Below are 19,689 nucleotides of genomic sequence, written 5' to 3'. Positions count from 1 at the left end.
CTGTCCGCATCAGGACGCGCACGACGGCATCAGCGTGCGCAGAACCGCGGCAGACAGGCGCTCCCAGCGTCCCGTCTGCTGCCTTCTCTCCGCCTTCTGAGCTGAGTTTAACCTGCTTAGGGTTTGCACGTTTGTGCCTCTGCCACACATGGGGCTCCCCAGTGGCTGATCCTAAACTGCCTGTCTTGCCTTGAGGCTCTTTGGCCACTGTGACCTCAGGGGGCACCCTCCGTGGGCGCCGCTGTGGCCTGACGGTCGAGCGTGAGGCCCCGGACGTCGCTCCGTCCCTCACGCTGTGACCTGTTCAGGGACTCAGGGAGCTGCCGGGGCCCCTGGGGGCTGTCGCTCCTGTTTCTTTCCTCAAGGGCCAGCACCAAGGCTTGCTCTCTCGTACAGGGCTGAGTCGGTCAGTAGGAGGCTCCTCCCGGAGGAGCTTGTGTTGCAGGGGGCAAGTCCTGCTGGAGGGCCTGGGCTTGCTTCCTGACCTTGTTCCACGAGCAGGAATTGTGCCCCGGCCTGTACCGTTAGGGCAGCACCAAGGAGCTGTATTCAAGGCTTCCAGTGATCCCACTAAAACCGGCCTGTGCCCAGGGAGGGAACCAGCCTTGAGAAACCTCTTTTTGACTTGCTCCCTGCGGGCTCCTTCTGAGCTTGGGGCTCCCTGTCTGGGCGGAGGGGCAGAGCCCTGAGCTGGGGCTCCCTGTCTGGGGAGAGGGGCAGAGCCCTGAGCTGGGGCTGCCTGTCTGAGGGGTCCAGGCCCCGCCCTGAGTTGGGGCTGCCTCTCTGGGGGTTCCAGGTCCCACCCTGAGCTGGGGCTGCCTGTCTGAGGGGTCCAGGCCCCGCCCTGAGCTGGGGCTGCCTGTCTGAGGGGTCCAGGCCCCGCCCTGAGCTGGGGCTGCCTGTCTGAGGGGTCCAGGCCCCGCCCTGAGCTGGGGCTGCCTGTCTGGGGGTTCCAGGTCCCACCCTGAGCTGGGGCTGCCTGTCTGAGGGGTCCAGGCCCCGCCCTGAGCTGGGGCTGCCTGTCTGGGGGGTCCAGGCCCCGCCCTGTGACCCAAGGATTTGTCATAGTTTCTCTTCCGGGTGTTCCGGGCTCTCAGGGCTGACAGCACTTAGTCCAGCTGAGTGTTCTTAGAAGGCTCTCCTGGCGGCAGTGTTCCCTGAATGTCCGGGGCACAGCACTCAGAATAATGCAGAGATGGGTCAGACGCAGGTCGTCTGCGTTCCAGGAAGTCTTGTTCTTGTGATTGTGTGGGGGCCGAGAGACCCTCTGGTCCGAGCTCACAGTTTTACATTCTTCTCTCTTTAGAGACCTTTCCCCAAGTCCTAGGATCACTCACTGTCTTTTCTCTTTGGAAGCCTCAGGGCTTTGCTGTCACTTTTTATTTTTAAGTGGGCCCGCTGTGTCATTTCCACTGACAGTCTGCCTTGAAGGCCCCCTCGGCCCCCAGTGGGGGTGCAGCTGGCACTTCCTTGAAGAGCTGGGGGGGAGGAAGCACAGGTTCCTGAAGGGCCCAGGGGGATGGATGGGGGCAGGGGTGGAGGTGGGGAGGAGGGATCGACCTTGCAAGCGGGTCCAGCTCCCCGCCCCCCCCACCCCCCCCAGGCCCCTACACAGACCAGCATGAAAGCCGACCCCCAGAAGACCCTGCCCGCGGGCCCCGCCCACGCTGATGGCTCTGTTTCCCACCCGCAGTGTGCCGGGGAGGAGGACTGGGTGGACAGCCGGACGGTCTACGTGGGCCACCGGGAGCCCCCGCCAGGCGCTGAGGCCTACATCCCCCAGAGGTACCCGGACAACAGGATTGTCTCCGCCAAGGTGAGCATCCGCCCAGGACTCCCCCCGCGGCTCCTCGGGCCCTCAGAACTCCCGAAGCTGGGACCACCCGCCCCTGAGTGGCCAGGCTGCACGCTCATCACCAAGCCCCCTGTCACCCTGCAAATGCTGTTAGGGCGTCACAGCACGTCCTCCTCACTTCGCTTCTAACTGTGTCGTGTTTAAGGGTCAGATTTGAAGTCTAGGGCTCATCCTCCCGGCAACACTTACCAGTCGTCTGGCCACCTGCCAGGCTAGAGCGCCCTCCTCTGCAGAACACACGGCACAGGGGTCGCCCGTGCCACCAGCCTGTGACACCTGCAGAACAGATGGCACAGGGGTCGCCCGTGCCACCAGCCTGTGATGCCTGGCACTGCTGGTCGTGGTCAAGAGGAGGCCCTCGGATGGGGACCTGGGGCCTGAGTCCACAGCGGTGGACGTCTGTAGATTCAGACCAGGTGATGCTGAAGGCTAGACACACAATCATTTTCATTTAAAAAACAGCTCAGGATGCAGAAAATACAGCTTAGCTTGTAAGAAATAAATTTACAAACGGGTTTGGAGAATATGTTGGTGTATCTATGTCTTCTTGGAAAGAAAATGTTCATTTCTACCTTGGAAGACTGTCAACAGTGGCTCCTTAAGGGCACAAACGCCTGTGCCGAGTTAAATCTCCAGCCTGATCTGTGACTGGTGAACGATGTGTGGTCCACGTTCTGTTCCCTTTTGAGCAGAACATGGTTGAAGAAGGAAAAGTAAGAAATGACCCCAAATGTGTGATCCCTTCCCCTTGCTTCTGACCTCACACCGAGCCCCGCAGCCAGGGCCTTCTCGAACGTCAGCCGCGCACCCCCTGCCCCAGACTCAGAGGACGATGGGGCATCACCAGTTCACAGCGTGGTGCTTGGGCACACAGAGCACGTGGCTGCCAGCTCTGCCCTCATCACCGCAGCTTAAACGTCCAGTTCGGGCTGTACGGTCTCCCCACCCCGAACACAAGACTGAACTCCTTGAGACCTCGGGGCTTGCCTTCCCGGGAGATCGTGTGTTTTTTAGAGTACCCGAGTGCACCTGTGCCGGAGCCCTGTAGGGTACAAATGGCCACAGCCTCACCAGTTTGCGGACACTCTGGGTTTCCTCTCCGCGGCCGGCAAAGCAGAGTCGCACTGGGCCGCCCCTGTCTCCCCAGTGCCACGTGAGGAGGGGGCAGCCAGGCAGGGCTGCTTCTCTGTGCCTGGGGCCCCTCCAGCCCACGGTGAGGACAGAACCCAGAGGGGAGAAGCCCACGGTGAGGATGGAACCCAGAGGGGAGCCCATGGCGAGGACAGAACCCGGGGGAGAAGCCCACGGTGAGGACAGAACCCAGAGGGGACGAGAGCGGCCAGGGCCGGCTCGCGGCTGACGACGCACACCTGGGCTGTGGTGTGAACGGGACACGAGGTGGGGATTGTGGTCTGGACTCACAACTCCCCAAGTTGTGTGATGGGAAAGCAAAGCTTTGCCTGCCTCAGACGTCTCAGCTCCAGCGCAGCAAGCAAGTACGCACTTTGTTCTGCACTGTCCTGCTCTGGGGTTCAGCACTGAGGGCTCTGCTGTTAGGTTCTGTCCTACTGATGATATCAGCGAAAGGCAGGACCTGACGGACGGATGTGGGTCAGAGTGCATCACTGTGCCTGTTATGCAAAGTATTACCTTATATTGTGGCCCAAGTGTCTGAGCAAGTATTTGGATCATTACCACTCAGCAGAGATCAAAAATGTGCGATTGGTCCTCTGTTAACTATTTGCCAGCTCTCATGTGCAATAAAGACCTCATTTCATTTTATCCGTACAGTTCTGATGATCCGTGCAGTCCTGACTGTTTAAACCATCTCACTGGATTCTCAGTTTTCATGCTGCACATTGTCAGAGGTTAACAACCCTTTTCCCACCGTATTACTGATGATCAGCAGTAATAACTTATGATGGTCATTTATTCCGTAAAATATGTGGCTCACACAACATAACGTCTAAGCTGCAGCACAGGCCTCCTACACCCGGTAGGGAAATAAAGTAATCATTTAGGTGGTTTTAAATTCCAGATCTGTGTGGTTCCCTGGTAGACTAGGATTTAGGAAGCGGAAAGGGCGTCCTGAAATAGCAGCATTAAAATAGATTAAGACTGATCTGCACGTTTGGAAGGATGGTAGAAGATGGCCTTCTGTAGTAGATACGTGGCGCTTTCTAATGTGGAAGCTTGCAAACACACAGGAGAAGCGGGGGAGTCTGCGCCTGACCACCCGCTGTCTGCACGGACCAGCAGGTGCCCGGGGTGTTCGTCTGTGCGTCTCTTTCCTACCTCGAGACCATTCTGAAGCAAACCCTAAACGATGTACAACCTCCATCTATAAATATTTCAGCAGATAAAAGACGGGTTTTGAGTAGGACTCTTCCCGCTAATGTGACTTTGCACTGAGTAGTTTGTTAGAGGTGGGGACGCGTTCTGACTTCCTGCGTGGTGAGTGTGCTGGTCTGGGTTCTGGAGACAGGGTGGGCTTCACGGGATGGAGCCTTGAGGGCAGTCCCACTTGGGATCGGGATCTCTAGGAAGGGAGCATGTGAGGGCTGAAAGGTCACAGAATCGCAAAATGAGACACAAGTGCTGTGGTATGACATAGCTTATGTTTCTTTTAATAGCTCCTTTTTAAAGTTAGTGAAAAGTAATTTCCTTATGCCCAAGAACACTGGGCTGGGTGGCCTTTCCATTCTCCGGGGGATCTTCCTGACCCAGGAATCAAGCCAGGGTCCCCTGCACTGCAGGCAGAGTCTTTACCAGCTGAGCCACCAGGGAAGCCCCGCTTATGGCCCGCTTAAGACGAAATACATCTCTGTCAAGCACTTATAAAGATTGATTTGTTGGTGCTCTTTCTCAAGTTACAGAATCTCAACGACTCTGTCATTTCTGAGACCAGTTTGAGCCAGAGCTTCAGTCCTCACCACATTGCTTTAAGGCACACGTTATTCTTTTATTTTTTTCTTTTGGTCTCGCTGTGTAGCCGCTGGGATCTTTGATCTCCGGCCAGGGATTGAACCCACGCTCCCTGCAGTGAAAGCTCCAAGTCGTAACCGCTGGACCGTCAGAGAAGTCCTTGACACACACTGCTCTTTTAATCATTGTATAGACAGAAAGGGTAGAACTCGGACATTTTAGCCGTGAAACTCTTCTTAAGCTACCTTGCATTACCTTGAATTATCTGGGACTGGGCAATTCAAATACGCTGCTTCGAGTCGTGTTCTGTGTTGGCAGTTTCTCTGTACGGTCAAGAAGTTGATAAAATGTCTACAAACACTCTCAGCTTTGTTTTGTATCAGAAACTAGTCGTTTTTCACTTTGAGGCCCAGGGCGGCCTGCCGTTTGGCAGAATAACTACGCGGTGTGAAGTGTGGTCCTGACGACCCCATTCTGTGTTTCTTCTCTGCAGTACACGTTTTGGAACTTCATACCCAAGAACTTATTTGAACAATTCAGAAGAATAGCCAACTTTTATTTTCTTATCATATTTCTGGTCCAGGTAAGGCTGGTCACCTCTTCCTGTTGCCCCAGATGTAAATATAAATAAGTGACATTTATTCTTGGATGATTGACTGGTTTGCTGATAAAGAGGAGCAGGGACTTGGTGCCCCTTTATCTACAGACCCGTCACCTGCTTTCTTCAAAGACAAGCGTGTTGGTTCAGAGAGACCTGTTAACTAGAGCATGGGTGTGAGCCCCGTGTGCATGAGCCGGTCCGGCTGCCTTCTGCCCTCATCCTCCAGTCCTGATGGGAGGCCAGGAGCTTCCTAACCTTTAGGAGGACTTACTCACTAAGCCCCACGTTATTCCACTTATCCCCAAATCACGATGTTCTTGTTGTTCAGTCACTGGGTCGTGTCCGACTCTTTGCGACCCCGTAAACTGTAGCACGTGAGGCTTCCCTGTCCTTCACTATCTCCCTAAATCATGTGCATGTTCCTAAAAAAAACACTAAAAGGAAGAGAGTTAATAGGAAGAAAGTGGAAACCACAGTGAGATGTGGATAAGGGAACAGGTCAGGCGTGCTTTCAGATCGGCAGCCTGACTCGTGTCAATCAGACAGAACACAGTGGAAGGACTTTAAAAAATTTCCCCCCAGTAATGTATGCAAATAATGTCGTTAAAGTGTGGCACCAGAAGCAGAAGGTGAATTGAAATAATACGTGCGCTGGAATTATCCCGTGTTGTTGCTGCTGCTGACACACCCGTAATAAGGAGAACTGCCCTCAGTTTTCTAGTAAAGGAGGATGGTTTACCTTGTATCATTTATCTCCAGTGGTGGGATAGAGTGGGGCAACAGCCAAGTGAGTTAACATGAGTCAAAGTGGATGCTACGATGTGTCCAGGGCCAAGCAGTCCACCTGAAGCCCCTCAGAAGGGCTTCCGAAGCTGACTCACCCACCCTCTGTTTCCTGCAGCTGATTATCGATACGCCCACGAGCCCGGTGACAAGCGGTCTCCCGCTGTTCTTCGTCATCACGGTCACGGCCATCAAGCAGGTGAGCTCTGCAGATGCGGGCGGGGAGGAGGAGGGTCCCACAGAGGGTCTGCTACGGGGGCCGCGTGTCATCCACAGCAGAGTCTGCTGGCTCGTTGCAGCCAGTTCACGGGACATTCACTCACCTCCAAAGTTCACTTCTGTAACTGGTTTAGATGGACTCTTGAGTTAAAACAAGGCAGGCTGAATAATTTAGTGCTCATTTGCTGCCCTGAGTATCCAAGGAGGAACCTGTCGTCCTCACGTTGAACCGCGTGCAGTGGCCCCTGAGTTGCTTGCCTGCTGCGTCCCCCGCTGCCCGGACCCGAGGAGTCGCTCCTGCAGAGGCTCTGAACGTGCCCCCGCACGTAACACAGCCCCGCGACTCCTGACTCGGGGTGGATCCTGCACCCTCTGCAGCCCTGACTGATGAGCCAGTGACCGACGGGAGAGCAGTTCACCTGCTGTTGCCATGACCTGTTCACTGGGGGTTAGTGCTTAACTATCAGCTCTGTTCGGTTCCCACCATTTGGAAGAAAGCCGCAAGTCTCACTGCCCCTCCTCCAGCCTCGGCTCCTGGCAACCGCCAGTCCACTCTTGGCCTACCCTGGGCGTTTGTATTAACAGAATCTCACCTTGGTGACCTTTTGTGCCTGACTTATTTCACTGAGCGTGTTCTCAAGGTTTATCCACTGGTAATGTGTGTCAGTGATTCACTCATAGATGAATAATACTCCACCCTGTGTGCAGACCACGTTGTATTTATCCAGCACCCACTGATGGGTATCTGGGTGCTTCTGCTATTCTGGCTCTTCCGGAGAACACTGTCAGGAGCAGTCACGCGGAAGCTTTGTGTGGACACAGCTTCTCGGTTCCCCTGTGTGCATACAGAGGAGTAGAGTTACTCTAATGTTGCAAGTGTCTTCCAAGTGACCGCGGCGTGGACGTTCCCGCCAGCTGTGCGTGGGTTTCCGGTTTCTCCACGTTCCCGCTGAGCCTTGTCACCCGTCTTCCTCGGGTGCGCTCACCCTAGTGGACGTGAAGTGGCACCCACGGTGGTTTCGCATTTCCTTCGTAAAAACGACGCTGGGCATCTTTTCATGAGCTTATTGGCCTTTTGTAAATTTTCTTTCGAGAAATACCTTCAAGTCATTGGCCCATTTTTAAATTGGATTGTGTCTTATCCCTGAGACAATTTGTATATTCCAGATACAGGTCTCTTATCTCCTGCATACTTTTGAACACAATGATGTTTGCGTTGAAATATCTGAAAGGCAGCATCTAAATTCTTGGTCACGTTGTTGCTGACGAAACCATGCTTTCTGTGTTAGTCTCTCAATAAAACATAAAAGCGCTGAAGGCCCATCACAGGAGTCATGGCGCCCGCGCTGCCCCCGAGCGGCGGGAGTCACAGCAGAGCGACTCCTCCAGACCAAGAGAACACGAAGAGCCGAGGCTTGGGCCCGCCTTCGTGAACGTGAGGCCAGTCCCCTGCCGGTCTGCACGGTGAGAGTGTCCGGACTGGTCAGTGTTTGATCCAGAACGGGAGTGGCATCGAAGGCTTCCCTTGTGATCGTCTGGGTTTTGTCTTCCACTCGCCAGTGATCTGCACATACAGATTTGAACGGCGATATGATTTTACCTGTTGCCCATGAAATTGGCTTTGAATGTAGAAGTCTGAAGAGCAGACAGAATGAGAATGTGGCCGCGCAGGCGTCCACACACGCTGATGGGTGTGGCGGGCCATCTCGGGGACCGTGTGGGGTGTCTGATGAGCCTGAAGACGAGCACACAGGGGCCTGTGTCACAGGTGGAGCCTGGTCTGTGCGCTTGAAGCACCCTGTGTGAGCCCCTGAGGGACAGGCCGGGGGGCTGGAGACCCCAGTCCTGACCTGAGCGGGCTCTGCCCCGAGGCCGTGGTGCCATTGAAGCTGAAAGAGCACCGAGGCCTCCTGAGAGCACCCTGATTGCGGCACAGGGGGCGTCCCCATCCCTAAGGGGGTGCCCTGGTGCATCCTGCCCTGCGGCCATGGCTCCTGGGGGTGGGTGGCGGGTAGGGTGCCCAGCAGAGAGCGGTGGCCACGGCTCCTGGGCGTGAGACCTTCCTGCCACTTCGGCCAGGACATGGTGCCAGGCGGGTGGGGGCGCTGCCCTCTGCAGCCTGGGTCTGCCCTGGCTCCACCCGGGGCGACGGGCCGGCAGCCCTGAAGGGCTTGAGGAGGCAGAGGATTCGGGGCTGTGCCCTTCCGGGACTGCCTGGCCCTCAGCGGCCCTGCCAGCCCCTGCCTGCCATGTTGCCCTGCGGTCCTCCGGGCTGAATCCCGGTTTCGGGGCCACCTGCCGCCTGCCTGCTGGGCGTCCTGGCCCGCTGCACGTGGAGAGCCCCTTCCCCGGGACCGCAGCCCAGCCTCCCCGGGCGTGGAGCAGCCCTTGAGTGTGGCCGCCCGGCCGGAGCAGGCGAGGGCTCACGGGCGTCTCTCCTGGGTCCCGGCAGGGCTACGAGGACTGGCTGCGCCACAAGGCGGACAACGCCATGAACCAGTGCCCCGTGCACTTCGTGCAGCACGGCCGGCTGGTGCGGAAGCAGAGCCGGAAGCTCCGGGTGAGTGCCCGCGGCACGCGGCCCTCGTGCCTTTGGCGGAACTTCTGTCTGAGATTGCTTTAGTCACTGCGTGCAGACCGCCCTCTTCCCCAAGTGCTGCTCCCTTCAGGCAAGCTCCTACCAGTGTTCTCAACCCCTTTCTTCTGTGGGTCAATTTTTAAAGCTGTAATCAACTGTAGAGCAGGTTTAGGGTCTCAGCGACCTGAGTGGTAGGTGGGTCCACCTCCAGGACGTGTCTTTATGTAGATGGGGTCACACAGCCTGTACCTGCCAAACTGGCTTTCCTCTCACAGTTGAACTCCCTCGGGGCTCGCCAAGGGTGGGCATCTGGACGCCTTTCTTTGCTTGGAGAGTCCGTGGGGGTGGACCGGGGGGGTGGGGCTGTTTCTCCAGATCGGGGCCATGATGAATAAAGCTGCTGTGAGCATCTGTGTAGAGGTTTTTTATCATGAATATAGTTTCCTTTTCTCTGGTATAAAAGTCAGGAGCTCAGTTGCTGGGTCATCGTGGGAAACCCCGTCTTAGTGGAGCGGGAGCAGCCCAGCCGTGCCCTGAGAGCCTGCCCGCCCATGTGTTCCCGCCAGCTCTGTCCCAGCACCCCAGCAGTGCTTGGCACTGCCTCTCGTCTCTGTGGCCCTGATTCTGCGTGCGGTCTCAGCATGCGCCACCCTGGTGGCTGGCGAGCGGCTCACGCCTGCTGTTTGCCCTCAGGGCGTCTTCTTCCTGAGACACCTGTTCTCGCTGTTGTTGCTTCTACTCAGTCCCTCGTTCAGTCCGGCTCTTCGTGATCCCGTGGACTGCAGCCCTCCGAGCTCCCTGTCCTTCACTGTCTCAGCAGGTGTTCCTTCTGCCCAGAACTCCTTTTTCTCTGGTGTGTCATTCACTTCAGTTCAGTCGCTCCGTTGTGTCCGACTCTTTGCGACCCCATGGACTGCAGCACGCCAGGCCTCCCTGTCCATCACCAACTCCCGGAGTTCACTCAGACCCATGTCCATTGAGTCGGTGATGCCATCCAACCATCTCATCCTCTGTCGTCCCCTTCTCCTCCTGCCCCCAATCTTTCCCAGCATCAGGGTCTTTTCCAATGAGTCAGCTCTTTGCATCAGGTGGCCAAAGTACTGGAGTTTCAGCTCCAGCATCAGTCCTTCCAGTGAATATTCAGGGTTGATTTCCTTTAGGATGGGCTGGTTTAGGATTTGTGGCCCTTGCCCGCTTCCTGCTTGGTTCATTGAGGGTTTTTACTGTGGAATGTTGAGAGTTCACATATTCTAGATGCTGGTCCTCTGCCAGAAATGCCTTAATGGGGTATTTTGCTAAGCAGAGGCTCTTCATTTTGATGAAGTCCAGTTCACTGACTTTTCCTTATATGCATGATGTTTTTAGTGTCAAGTTAAGAACTCTTTGCCAAGGCCTGGTGGCCAAAGACTTTCTCCTGTTTGTTTTTCCCTTAAAGTTTTTATAGTTTTAGATTAAGTTCCTTATTGATTTTGTGTTACTTTTTACGTGAAAGTCCTTTTTGCCCAGGACTGCCTGAGCGCTCCAGCTTGTCTGTTGGGAAGGCTGTCCCTCCTCCATTGACTGGCTTTTGTACCTTTGTCTAAAGCCCGTTAAGCCCATTCTGTCTTGATGGCCTGTGCCAGTCCTCTGCTGGAACCACACACTCCTTTTCACTGTGGCCACGTCCCAGGCTTTACGCCCATGGGATGACCGCTCACCTCATCCTCCTGGATGGAGTTCAAATATTGCAAAGTATTTCTATCATAGCAAAATAGAATATTGCAGAACATTCTTTCATCATGCCCCGTGGCGTGTCCAGGGTCTAAGCATCCAGTGGTGTGTCGACCTCCCTGGTCTCTCCTGGGTTTGGGCCACATGCTCCGGAAGCTGCCCTTCTCAGCCGCGTCATCCACACGCTTTCCTTCCAGCGATGCTGTGACGGCGTCCGTGGGAGCCCCGGCCCAGAGGCCGGTTCCGATTCACAGCGCTGTCTGTCGTCTGTCCTGCAGGTTGGGGACATCGTCATGGTCAAGGAGGACGAGACCTTCCCCTGTGACCTGATCTTCCTGTCCAGCAGCCGTGCGGACGGGACCTGCCACGTGACCACCGCCAGCCTGGATGGGGAGTCCAGCCACAAAGTAACGTGCCTGTTCTCTGCCCGTGGGACCCCCTCCTTCCCCTGGGAGCTGTGCTCCTGTGGCCGGAAGCTGCACAGGGAGTGAGGGTCTGTGTCCAGGGACCTCTCCTTCCCCTGGGAGCTGTGCTCCTGTGGCCAGAAACTGCACGGGGAGTGAAGCTCTGTGTTCAGGGACACCCCGCCCCGCCCCTTCCCCTGAGAGCTGTGCTCCGGTGGCCGGAAGCTGCACGGGGAGTGAGGCTCTGCATTCAGGGAGACCAGGGACTGTTTCCTCTCGTTTGCGTCTCCTCGATCCCCACTTTCTTCTTCCCACCCCAGCGCCCTAACCCTCAGCCTCTCCAGATAACAGAAGCAAGTCCACGTTCCTTTTTAGCTGCTGCTTAGCGAGGGCACCCAGTTAAGGACGTAAGGAAGAGATTGTTAGAATTTGGACGTTTTCATTTTACCTGTCAAAATCAGTGACTTCACCAGACTGGAATTGTATGGAAAGTGAGTCTTGATTTTGCCCGCTTATTACTTCAATGAGCATCTTTTTGTTAAAGTATCTTAGTAAGGATTTTCAGAAATGATGATTCATTTCTTACATTCAGTGTGGAGTTCTGTACTGGCAGCTGGTACTAAACAATTTTAATTAATGATCACAAATGAAAAGCACATAGCTGTTAATTTTAAGGATTTCACTGTTTTGAAAACACGGACTTTTGCAGGGAGTTTATGAAAGTGAGCCTGGCCTGTGGGTCCAGCATTTCTGAGGCTCTGGCTCCCGTGGACACAGGAGCTTCCCTGAGGGGCAAGCCCTGAAGGGCGCCCTGCTCCTCCCCTGTGGATGACCACAGTCTCATCACATGATGCCTGTAGGGTTTCCACACTCACTCTCAGGTTTTCTACATCCCGAATCCCAGGGGAGGAGCCTTGTGGCACAGTCGTCTGTACGGAGAGCAGTTTTGGGTGGAGGGTGCTCGGTGTTCAGTGGCCGTCAGAGCTTGAGGGAGGGGTCGTGTCCGCTCCTCCCCAGCCCAGGCGAGCCGTTCACACCCGACCACGGGCAGTGGGCTGCCGTCCACACCCCCACCCAAAGGGGGACGTCCCTGCCCAGACGCGGCCACCCTTCTCGGGAGCAGATGCCTCGAGGGTCCAGTGCATCACTGCGGTCAGGGGGAAGCCACACCCGTCCACACGTGGCCTGTGGCCGACGTCTGTGTTTGGGCTCCTGGGCTCGAGGCACCGGAGCTGTCTCCTCAAGAGCAGAGGAGGGGCCCTGTACTGGTCACACCTGCGGAGCGCTCCTGTCCGTCAGATGTGGACAGAGCTCTCGTGAGGACAGTTTAGAAGCTCCCCAGTGTGGGACGCCGGAGCTTTCACATGTTAGCCGGATGCTGTGATCGTGCCCCCGTCATTGTGAATCCTCACACGCTTGCCCGAGCTTACTCATCAGGGTTGGGGAGGAGATGGCGTCCTCCCAAGCCGGCCCACCTGTCCACCATTCCTGGTGCCCTCAGGGCCCATCTTCGCAAAATGGGGTCCCAGACCAGCAGCACCAGCAGCCCTGGGATCTGCTTAGAAATGTGGTTCTCGGGCGCCACCCAGACTGTTGGCCTCGGAGACTCTGGGGCAGGGCTGGGGCCGTGGCGTCTAGTCTGGACAGATGAACCCAGATGTCTGTTTTGGAGGAGAGCTGGGCTCGTTGAGGACGCTGGCTGAGGACGCTGTGCTGGCGCCTCTTGGGTGCAGGAATCACGCACGGGGGCACCTGTAGTCTTGTAACGTTTTACATCTGCAGACTCTGTCCCATACGGTAGCCAGGCTTTGTACTCAGGCTTATTTATGTGCATAAACATTAAACACCGGGGCTGCCCCAGGACGGGGCTCCCACTGCGGGGAGATTGTGTTGCTCGTTTGGGCTGTGACCCCCCATGTCCTGTCCGTTTGCAGACCCATTACGCAGTTCAGGACACAAAGGGGTTCCATTCGGAGGAAGACATCGACAGTCTCCACGCAACCATCGAGTGTGAGCAGCCCCAGCCTGACCTCTACAAGTAAGCCGACCTCCTCCCCGGGTCCCCCGCCCCTTGCCCCCAGGGCCTGGCTCCTGGCTGGCTGGGGGTGGGTGTGTGTGTGCATCACTGGGGAAGCCCAGGCCCCTCCGATCTCTAGCTCTCTGTTCAGATACTTGAAAAGGCTTCGTGGAACTAAACGTGTTGAAGAAAAATGAATTTTTTGTGCTTCGAGGAAGTCATTTTAAGAAATGTCATTTAAGTCATTTAAGTCATGAGCAAGTAAAAGCAGGGCGGGGAAGAAGCATGGTTGAGCCCCCCACCCCTGTGTTCCCGGGAGGACCTCAGCCCTTCTTAGAGACGGAGGTACAGGGTGGGGGCGGTCCAGGAGCCAGGGTCTCAGGTCCTGTTCCCTCCCGCCCCCCTGCCGCCATGGCAGTGACCTGACCCTCCTGCCCCCAGGTTCGTCGGCCGCATAAATGTTTACAACGATCAGAATGACCCTGTGGTGAGGTGAGTTCTCTGCTTCTTGTGAACGCTGGGGGGCTTCATGTCTATCGTTCAATTAAACGTGGTTCTTTTCCTGATGAGAGCTGTTCATGGTCGCTGTACAGTGGGTTTGAGGGGGTTCTGTCTGACTAGAGTCTGGGCTCTGTCCCGTGGCTGGTTTGAGGGGGTCCTTTCTGACTAGAGTCTGGATTCTGTCCCATGGCTGGTTTGAGGGGGGTCCTTTCTGACTAGAGTCTGGGCTCTGTCCCTTGGCTGGTTTGAGGAAGTCCTGTCTGACTAGAGTCTGGGCTCTGTCCCGTGGCTGGTTTGAGGGGGTTCCTTTCTGACTAGAGTCTGGGCTCTGTCCCATGGCTGATTTGAGGGTGTCCTGCCTGACTAGAGTCTGGGCTCTGTCCTTTAATTGGTTTGAGGGGAGTCCTTTCTGACTAGAGTCTGGGCTCTGTCCCTTGGCTGGTTTGAGGGGATCCTTTCTGACTAGAGTCTGGGCTCTGTCCCTTGGCTGGTTTGAGGAAGTCCTGTCTGACTAGGGTCTGGATTCTGTCCCATGGCTGGTTTGAGGGGGTCCTTTCTGACTAGAGTCTGGGCTCTGTCCCTTGGCTGGTTTGAGGAAGTCCTGTCTGACTAGAGTCTGGGCTCTGTCCCTTGGCTGGTTTGAGGGGGTCCTTTCTGACTAGAGTCTGGGCTCTGTCCCTTGGCTGGTTTGAGGAAGTCCTGTCTGACTAGAGTCTGGGCTCTGTCCCATGGCTGGTTTGAGGGGGTCCTTTCTGACTAGAGTCTGGGCTCTGTCCCGTGGCTGGTTTGAGGGAGTCCTGCCTGACTAGAATCTGGGCTCTGTCCCGTGGCTGATTTCTCTGGTACATACGTCTGGATGTGTTAACACACTAACCACACCATGGAGAATGTTCTCCCGAGAGTCTGCTGAGGGCGCCATCACAGCAGATGACGGGAGGGTGCGGTTCCCCGTTAGAAACACCTTCCGTAGCTGAACAGACTATGAGGCCGAATGGCTTCTGACTTGGAGGCCGTCGGATTGGCTGCGTGAATCTGCTCGTGGTCATCTCTGGGCACCTTCTTGCCCTGGACATCGGGGATGTGCCTCCCAAGGGCCTGTTCCGGGTTCACGCCCACCAGGGATGGGAACCTGCTGCAGGGGATGCACAGTGACCGGTGTAGGTCCCAGCTGGGCATCCACTCCCAGACCGCTGGCGGCTGGGAGCTGACTCAGCCCCGAGGCTTCGGACCCCGAGGCTTCGGACCCCGCTCAGCCCGGGCGTGGGCTCTGCGGCCTCCGCTTCCCAGGCCTGGGGACGTTTTACCCGCGCGAGGTCTCGAGGTCTGCACTGAGGGGACTGCCTTTGAAGTCCTTTTCCACAAACCCTGCTGGTCAGAGATTGGTTTTCCTCCAGTTCACACGTCTTCAGATTGCTGGTGTTCTGGTATTACCGTGTGTATTAAAGAAAACACTGGCCCGGAAGTAGAAAAGAAAATGGAGATTAATGTCGAATAAGCAGTTGCGGGGTTTCTCTCCTTGAGAGGCTCCAGGAATTGCTTGTTTTAAGGAAGCAGTTGGCACCTTTTTAGCGTGTGTTTATCCCCACTCTTCATCAGCAGGTTAGCAAGAGCTTTCCAGACCTGTGGAGGCCTTGCCTTGGTCTTTCTTGAATACATATTGTTCTAAACGTGAATGGCTGGTTAGTGAGGAGAACCAACCTATATTCTTGTGCCTCGTGAGGATTAATTTGTATTTGAAGGAGAGTGGATAGATTGAGCTGGCTCCATAGCACCAGAGGGTGAACCTGGAGAAGTCAGCACGGCTGGTTTTCCTTATTTGATGTTTGTACAAAGTTGACGGCTGAGTCTCTTGAGAGAGAATTACTGTTACCGTATTCTGATAGTTTATCTAGTTTCGCTTGTTTTAGTATTTATACTAAAGTCAGCAAATTTTTAATATTTGGATGTTTAAAGATGTTTATAAATTCGTGGTGTGGACAGATATGAATTGTATATCCAATTTCTGGATCCTTTCTGAGTGATGTTTCTTCATCCTCCTGTCCAAACCAGGAGCAAAGTGCTTTTTAAAATAAGTTATTTTTAGACACCAGAGACACTGTATGAAGGGCCACTTGTTTCCGTAAACACCTTGGACGTGCGCTGCCGTGTTTGCCGACAGAGGCTGACGGTGCCTGTAACAGAAATGGACGCGTGTGTACCAGGGCGCCCCGTCCCACGGGGCTGTCGGGCTGGGGACCACGCCCTGAGACCACGGACGGCCCTGGGCAGACCCCTCGGGTCAGGGCGTCCCAGCCAGCGTGCCCCGCTGGGCAGGCCCTCTTTCTCGTCTTCACCCTGATGTGGTCCTGAGCCGGGTCAGCTGAGTACACGGGATGCATTCACGCTTATATCGTTCAGTAAGTCCTCAGCCTCCCTTGGTAAAAGGAAATCAAATGCTAATTGAATGAAAAGAAAACTTGAGCAAATTTTCCCCTTTACCCCAAATCCCTTTACTCTCCAAAGAAAATCAGGAGAACATTGTAGATGTAAAGTTAGTGAATCTGAATCTGCTTCTGATTCCCTTTCTGCTCTTGGGAAATGAGAAGAAATGATTACTCGGTCAACAGAGGGAACCACTGGCCCCCGAACCCCTAAAGGCAGAGTTTGTCGGCTGTTGAGTTGACTCATCTCACTGTTGAGTCCCAAGTGCTTGTTTTCACATGAATGGTTTTCAACTTCCTCAGTCACCCCAGCACAGCAGTGCACGGGTCACTGCAGACTCACAGGCCAGCTGCGTCCAGGGCCTGCGGCTTGGCTGCGTGCTTGTGGGTGCCTCACTGAGCCCCCAGCGCCTCTCTGAAAGCCAGACTGTGTTAATGTGTGTGATACTCCCCCAGGATGTGCTAGAAACAGCTCAGTGAGTCGCGGGCACCACTTGGCATCCCCAGCGCAGCCGGCCTCAGATGTGAAGCTTGTTGGGGCGGGTTTCCGGGCTGGTCTGTGGGGCGGCACTTCTGGGGAGGGCCCTGGTGCTGCTGGTGGTGAGACCCTCGCTGTCTCTAATGGAGTGGCATCAAAGCCTTGGGGGCCACCCAATGGGTCTGGGGCCCTGATGGAGCTGACTGTGGGAATCTCCCAGCAGACGGTTCTTACTGGCCCCAGGGAAAGAGTGCCTGCCTTTCCTGGGGCTCGGCTAGAGTTCATAGTCCAGATACAGGCGGATCTACACTGAGATGGTTTCCTCGTGAGATGCAGTGTCGAGCCTGTGAGCTGCTTCTCCACTGCCCTGTTTCCTGTCGTCCTTCTCTTTGCAGGTCATTAGGATCGGAAAACCTGCTTCTTAGAGGAGCCACGCTGAAGAACACCGAGAAAATCTTTGGTAAATGTTCTAATTAGTGAATTATTAACACTAGCTGCTAAGACTAAGGACCCCGTAAGCAGTTAAAATCCGTGGAGGTGCCTGAAAGTGTCTCTTTGTGCTCTGAGGTGCTGTGGATTTATGGTGGCGAATTGTCCTAAGAAAACCAGTCTGCACGCACGACCACAGGGGGGACATGTCAGGGCGCTGCCTGCGCACTGAGCGCCTGCAGCTGGTGACTCAAGCATGAAGTCATGCCTGTGAAAGAATTCACACACGCTCTGCAGGAAGTTCTTTTAATGGCTGTGTTTCTTTGTTAGTAGCTTCCATTTCCAGGGGGTTAATTTTTATGTTTTAACTGATACACAAGTAATACACGTGTGTCTTATTGTTGGGAAACCCAAATAACTAGAATCTGAACTTGTTTTTAAAAAAGTACAGATTGCTCCCTACGTATGCAGGAAGAAAAAAAGTCTTTGGTCTAAAGAATCTTTTTGTATGACTTTTTATGAACAGCTAGCTGGCCTAGAAAAATGTAAAGTACGCTTTATTTTGTCCAGAATTCCGCGTGTGCCTCTCTGCGTGTGCCTTACCGTGTAGCAGCAGACAGACACAGCTGTGCGGTTGCTCTGTCATCTACTCTCTGCTTTACAGGTGTTGCTATTTACACGGGCATGGAAACCAAGATGGCACTGAACTATCAATCCAAGTCCCAGAAGCGATCTGCTGTTGAAAAGTAAGCTCGTATATCCCATGGATTGAATCGCATAAAGAGCCCACAGCCATACCACCCTGGTGCGCCCCATCTCATCTGAATCACGTAAAAATCCTGACTTCCACTGTCACAAACCCCGGCAGTGGTGAAATCGTTTTCCTCTTGGTCTGATCAGCAACTCCGTGAGGTCTGACAGACGACGGTTGGGCTGATGATTTAGATCTTAGACGGACCATCTTATTTCATGGGGCTGTGGAGGCCTTGCACCCAGCCACATGTAGACTCCCACCTGAGTGCAGACAGCTGGGCCAAGGCCAGCTGTGGACGCCATCAGGTCCTCCTGTGAAAAAGTCGAAATTACGTCGCTTTTCCTCACACTGAGGAAAGTGTGAGCAGAGCCAACAGTCTTCACTAAACAGTAAAATCCTTTTGATAATAAGTCAGGACAGAGTTGGGTTTGTAAGAAAATGTGGCCCAGGTGGTGTCTTCTTTGCCTCACAAAATACAGTGCGTCCCTAACCTGAGGTGGACGACTGGGTGACCACACGTGGTGAAGTGAAGAGATACTGGCTCCTTAGTGATTTGGGGGTGACGGTCGGGGCACCATTGTCTGCTGTTGGCAAGTTGACCTCCAAGTGGAATCCTGGGTCTCTGCCCACCTGTGGCTGCGTCAGCTGTGAAGTTGGGCTGTCGGTTCTTATTAAGGAAGGATGCTTAGTTTCCAGATGTCTGCATTGAGAAATCGGTCTCAGATACTGGAAAATCAGACCTCCTTCATAGGCTCCTAAGGACTGGCTAAGGACTCAGCAGTTTTCCTACTCAAGGCGTTCGCTCATTCCCTCCTGCCTTCCTCCAGGTTGGGAACGCACAGGCTGATGCTTCGCAGTAGAAGACGTTGGTTTCCGGGGCTTCTGTGAATTAAGAGCCTTAGACCATGCAGAAGCCCCCTGAGCAGGGCGGCCGTGCCCTGCGCTCCTGTCCACCAGAGTTCCCTGCCCCCAGCTCTGTCCTTGTGGCCCCAAACACAGGCCAGTGGCCAGAGTGGACGCACATGTAGACAAGCTTGCCTTTGCCGCTTGGACAGTTGGTCGGGGGGTCCCTTTGCTGTGTTGTTCCTGTCTGCTCGCAGCGTGCTCATTCCGACGTTCAACAGCCCGCTCCGGGTTCCTGGGGGAGCAGGCACCCAGTCTCCACGCCCGTCTTGTGTTTCAGATCGATGAACGTGTTCCTCGTCGTGTACCTGTGCATCCTTATCAGCAAGGCACTCATCAACACCGCGCTGAAGTACGTGTGGCAGAGCGAGCCGTCCCGGGACGAGCCGTGGTACAACCGGAAGACGGAGGCGGAGAGACAGAGGAACCTGGTACAGCGAGGCGCCCGTGGGCGGGCGCTGTGGACGCCTGGGGGCACGGGATGATGAGCTGTTGGTAGTAGACACGCTGGTGACAGTGAGAGAATCAGCTGCCCCCGCCCCCCATAGGCGCTGGTTGCTCCGCCTTCTTTGGGTATTTGAATATTCGGGTCTGGAAAAGTATCAGCTTCCATCCTAAATCCATAAGGACGAACCTTAAACCTTGGGAGCGTGGCGTCTTAACCACTGGGCCACCAGTCAAGTCCCCAGTGTGTTAATTTGATTAAATCTCCTCTACTTAGGGGCTTCCCCGGTGGCTCAGATGGTGAAGCATCTGCCTGCAATGCAGGAGACCCGGGTTCGATCCCTGGGTCGGGACGATCCCCTAGAGTAGGAAATGGGCACCCACTCCAGCATTCTTGCCTGGAAAATCCCATGGTCGTAGGAGCCTGATAGGTTACAGTCCATGGGGTTGCAAAGAGTCAGACACGACTGAGCGACTTTCCTTCCACTTCCACTTCTTCTGCTTAAAATGGTGCCGTTTTCTGGCTGGGCCTACCGCATCTGCCTGAGCCATGTGCAGATCCCAGCCTGGGCCCCTGCCTCTTTCCTGAGCTCAGTCCAGCCTCCCAGGAGACTAAATGGCTCAGAAATAAGGACGAAACTAGACAGAAAAGCCGCTTATCCAGACCT

The 19,689-nt window shown here is 55.0% G+C and overlaps 1 protein-coding gene across 6 annotated transcripts in view; it reads left to right on the top strand.

Moving 5' to 3' along the window:
* ATP11A (ATPase phospholipid transporting 11A) overlaps positions 1-19,689 on the top strand; it is a 103,393-nt gene that overhangs the window by 46,807 nt on the left and 36,897 nt on the right. For all 6 annotated transcript variants that reach the window (XM_070380716.1, XM_070380719.1, XM_070380720.1 and 3 more), the window contains exons 2-11: positions 1,694-1,816; positions 5,274-5,363; positions 6,283-6,363; positions 8,836-8,943; positions 10,950-11,078; positions 13,010-13,113; positions 13,534-13,584; positions 16,887-16,951; positions 17,585-17,666; positions 18,858-19,008. In XM_070380716.1, the coding sequence (XP_070236817.1) occupies positions 1,694-1,816; positions 5,274-5,363; positions 6,283-6,363; positions 8,836-8,943; positions 10,950-11,078; positions 13,010-13,113; positions 13,534-13,584; positions 16,887-16,951; positions 17,585-17,666; positions 18,858-19,008 (984 nt within the window). The remainder of the gene's footprint in view (positions 1-1,693; positions 1,817-5,273; positions 5,364-6,282; positions 6,364-8,835; positions 8,944-10,949; positions 11,079-13,009; positions 13,114-13,533; positions 13,585-16,886; positions 16,952-17,584; positions 17,667-18,857; positions 19,009-19,689) is intronic.

Source organism: Bos mutus, chromosome 12 (assembly GCF_027580195.1).
Source record: "Bos mutus isolate GX-2022 chromosome 12, NWIPB_WYAK_1.1, whole genome shotgun sequence".
NCBI classification, from domain to species: domain Eukaryota; kingdom Metazoa; phylum Chordata; class Mammalia; order Artiodactyla; family Bovidae; genus Bos; species Bos mutus.
The sequence above is the reverse complement of the archived record's forward strand: the minus strand, read 5'-3'. Positions and strand labels throughout refer to the sequence as shown.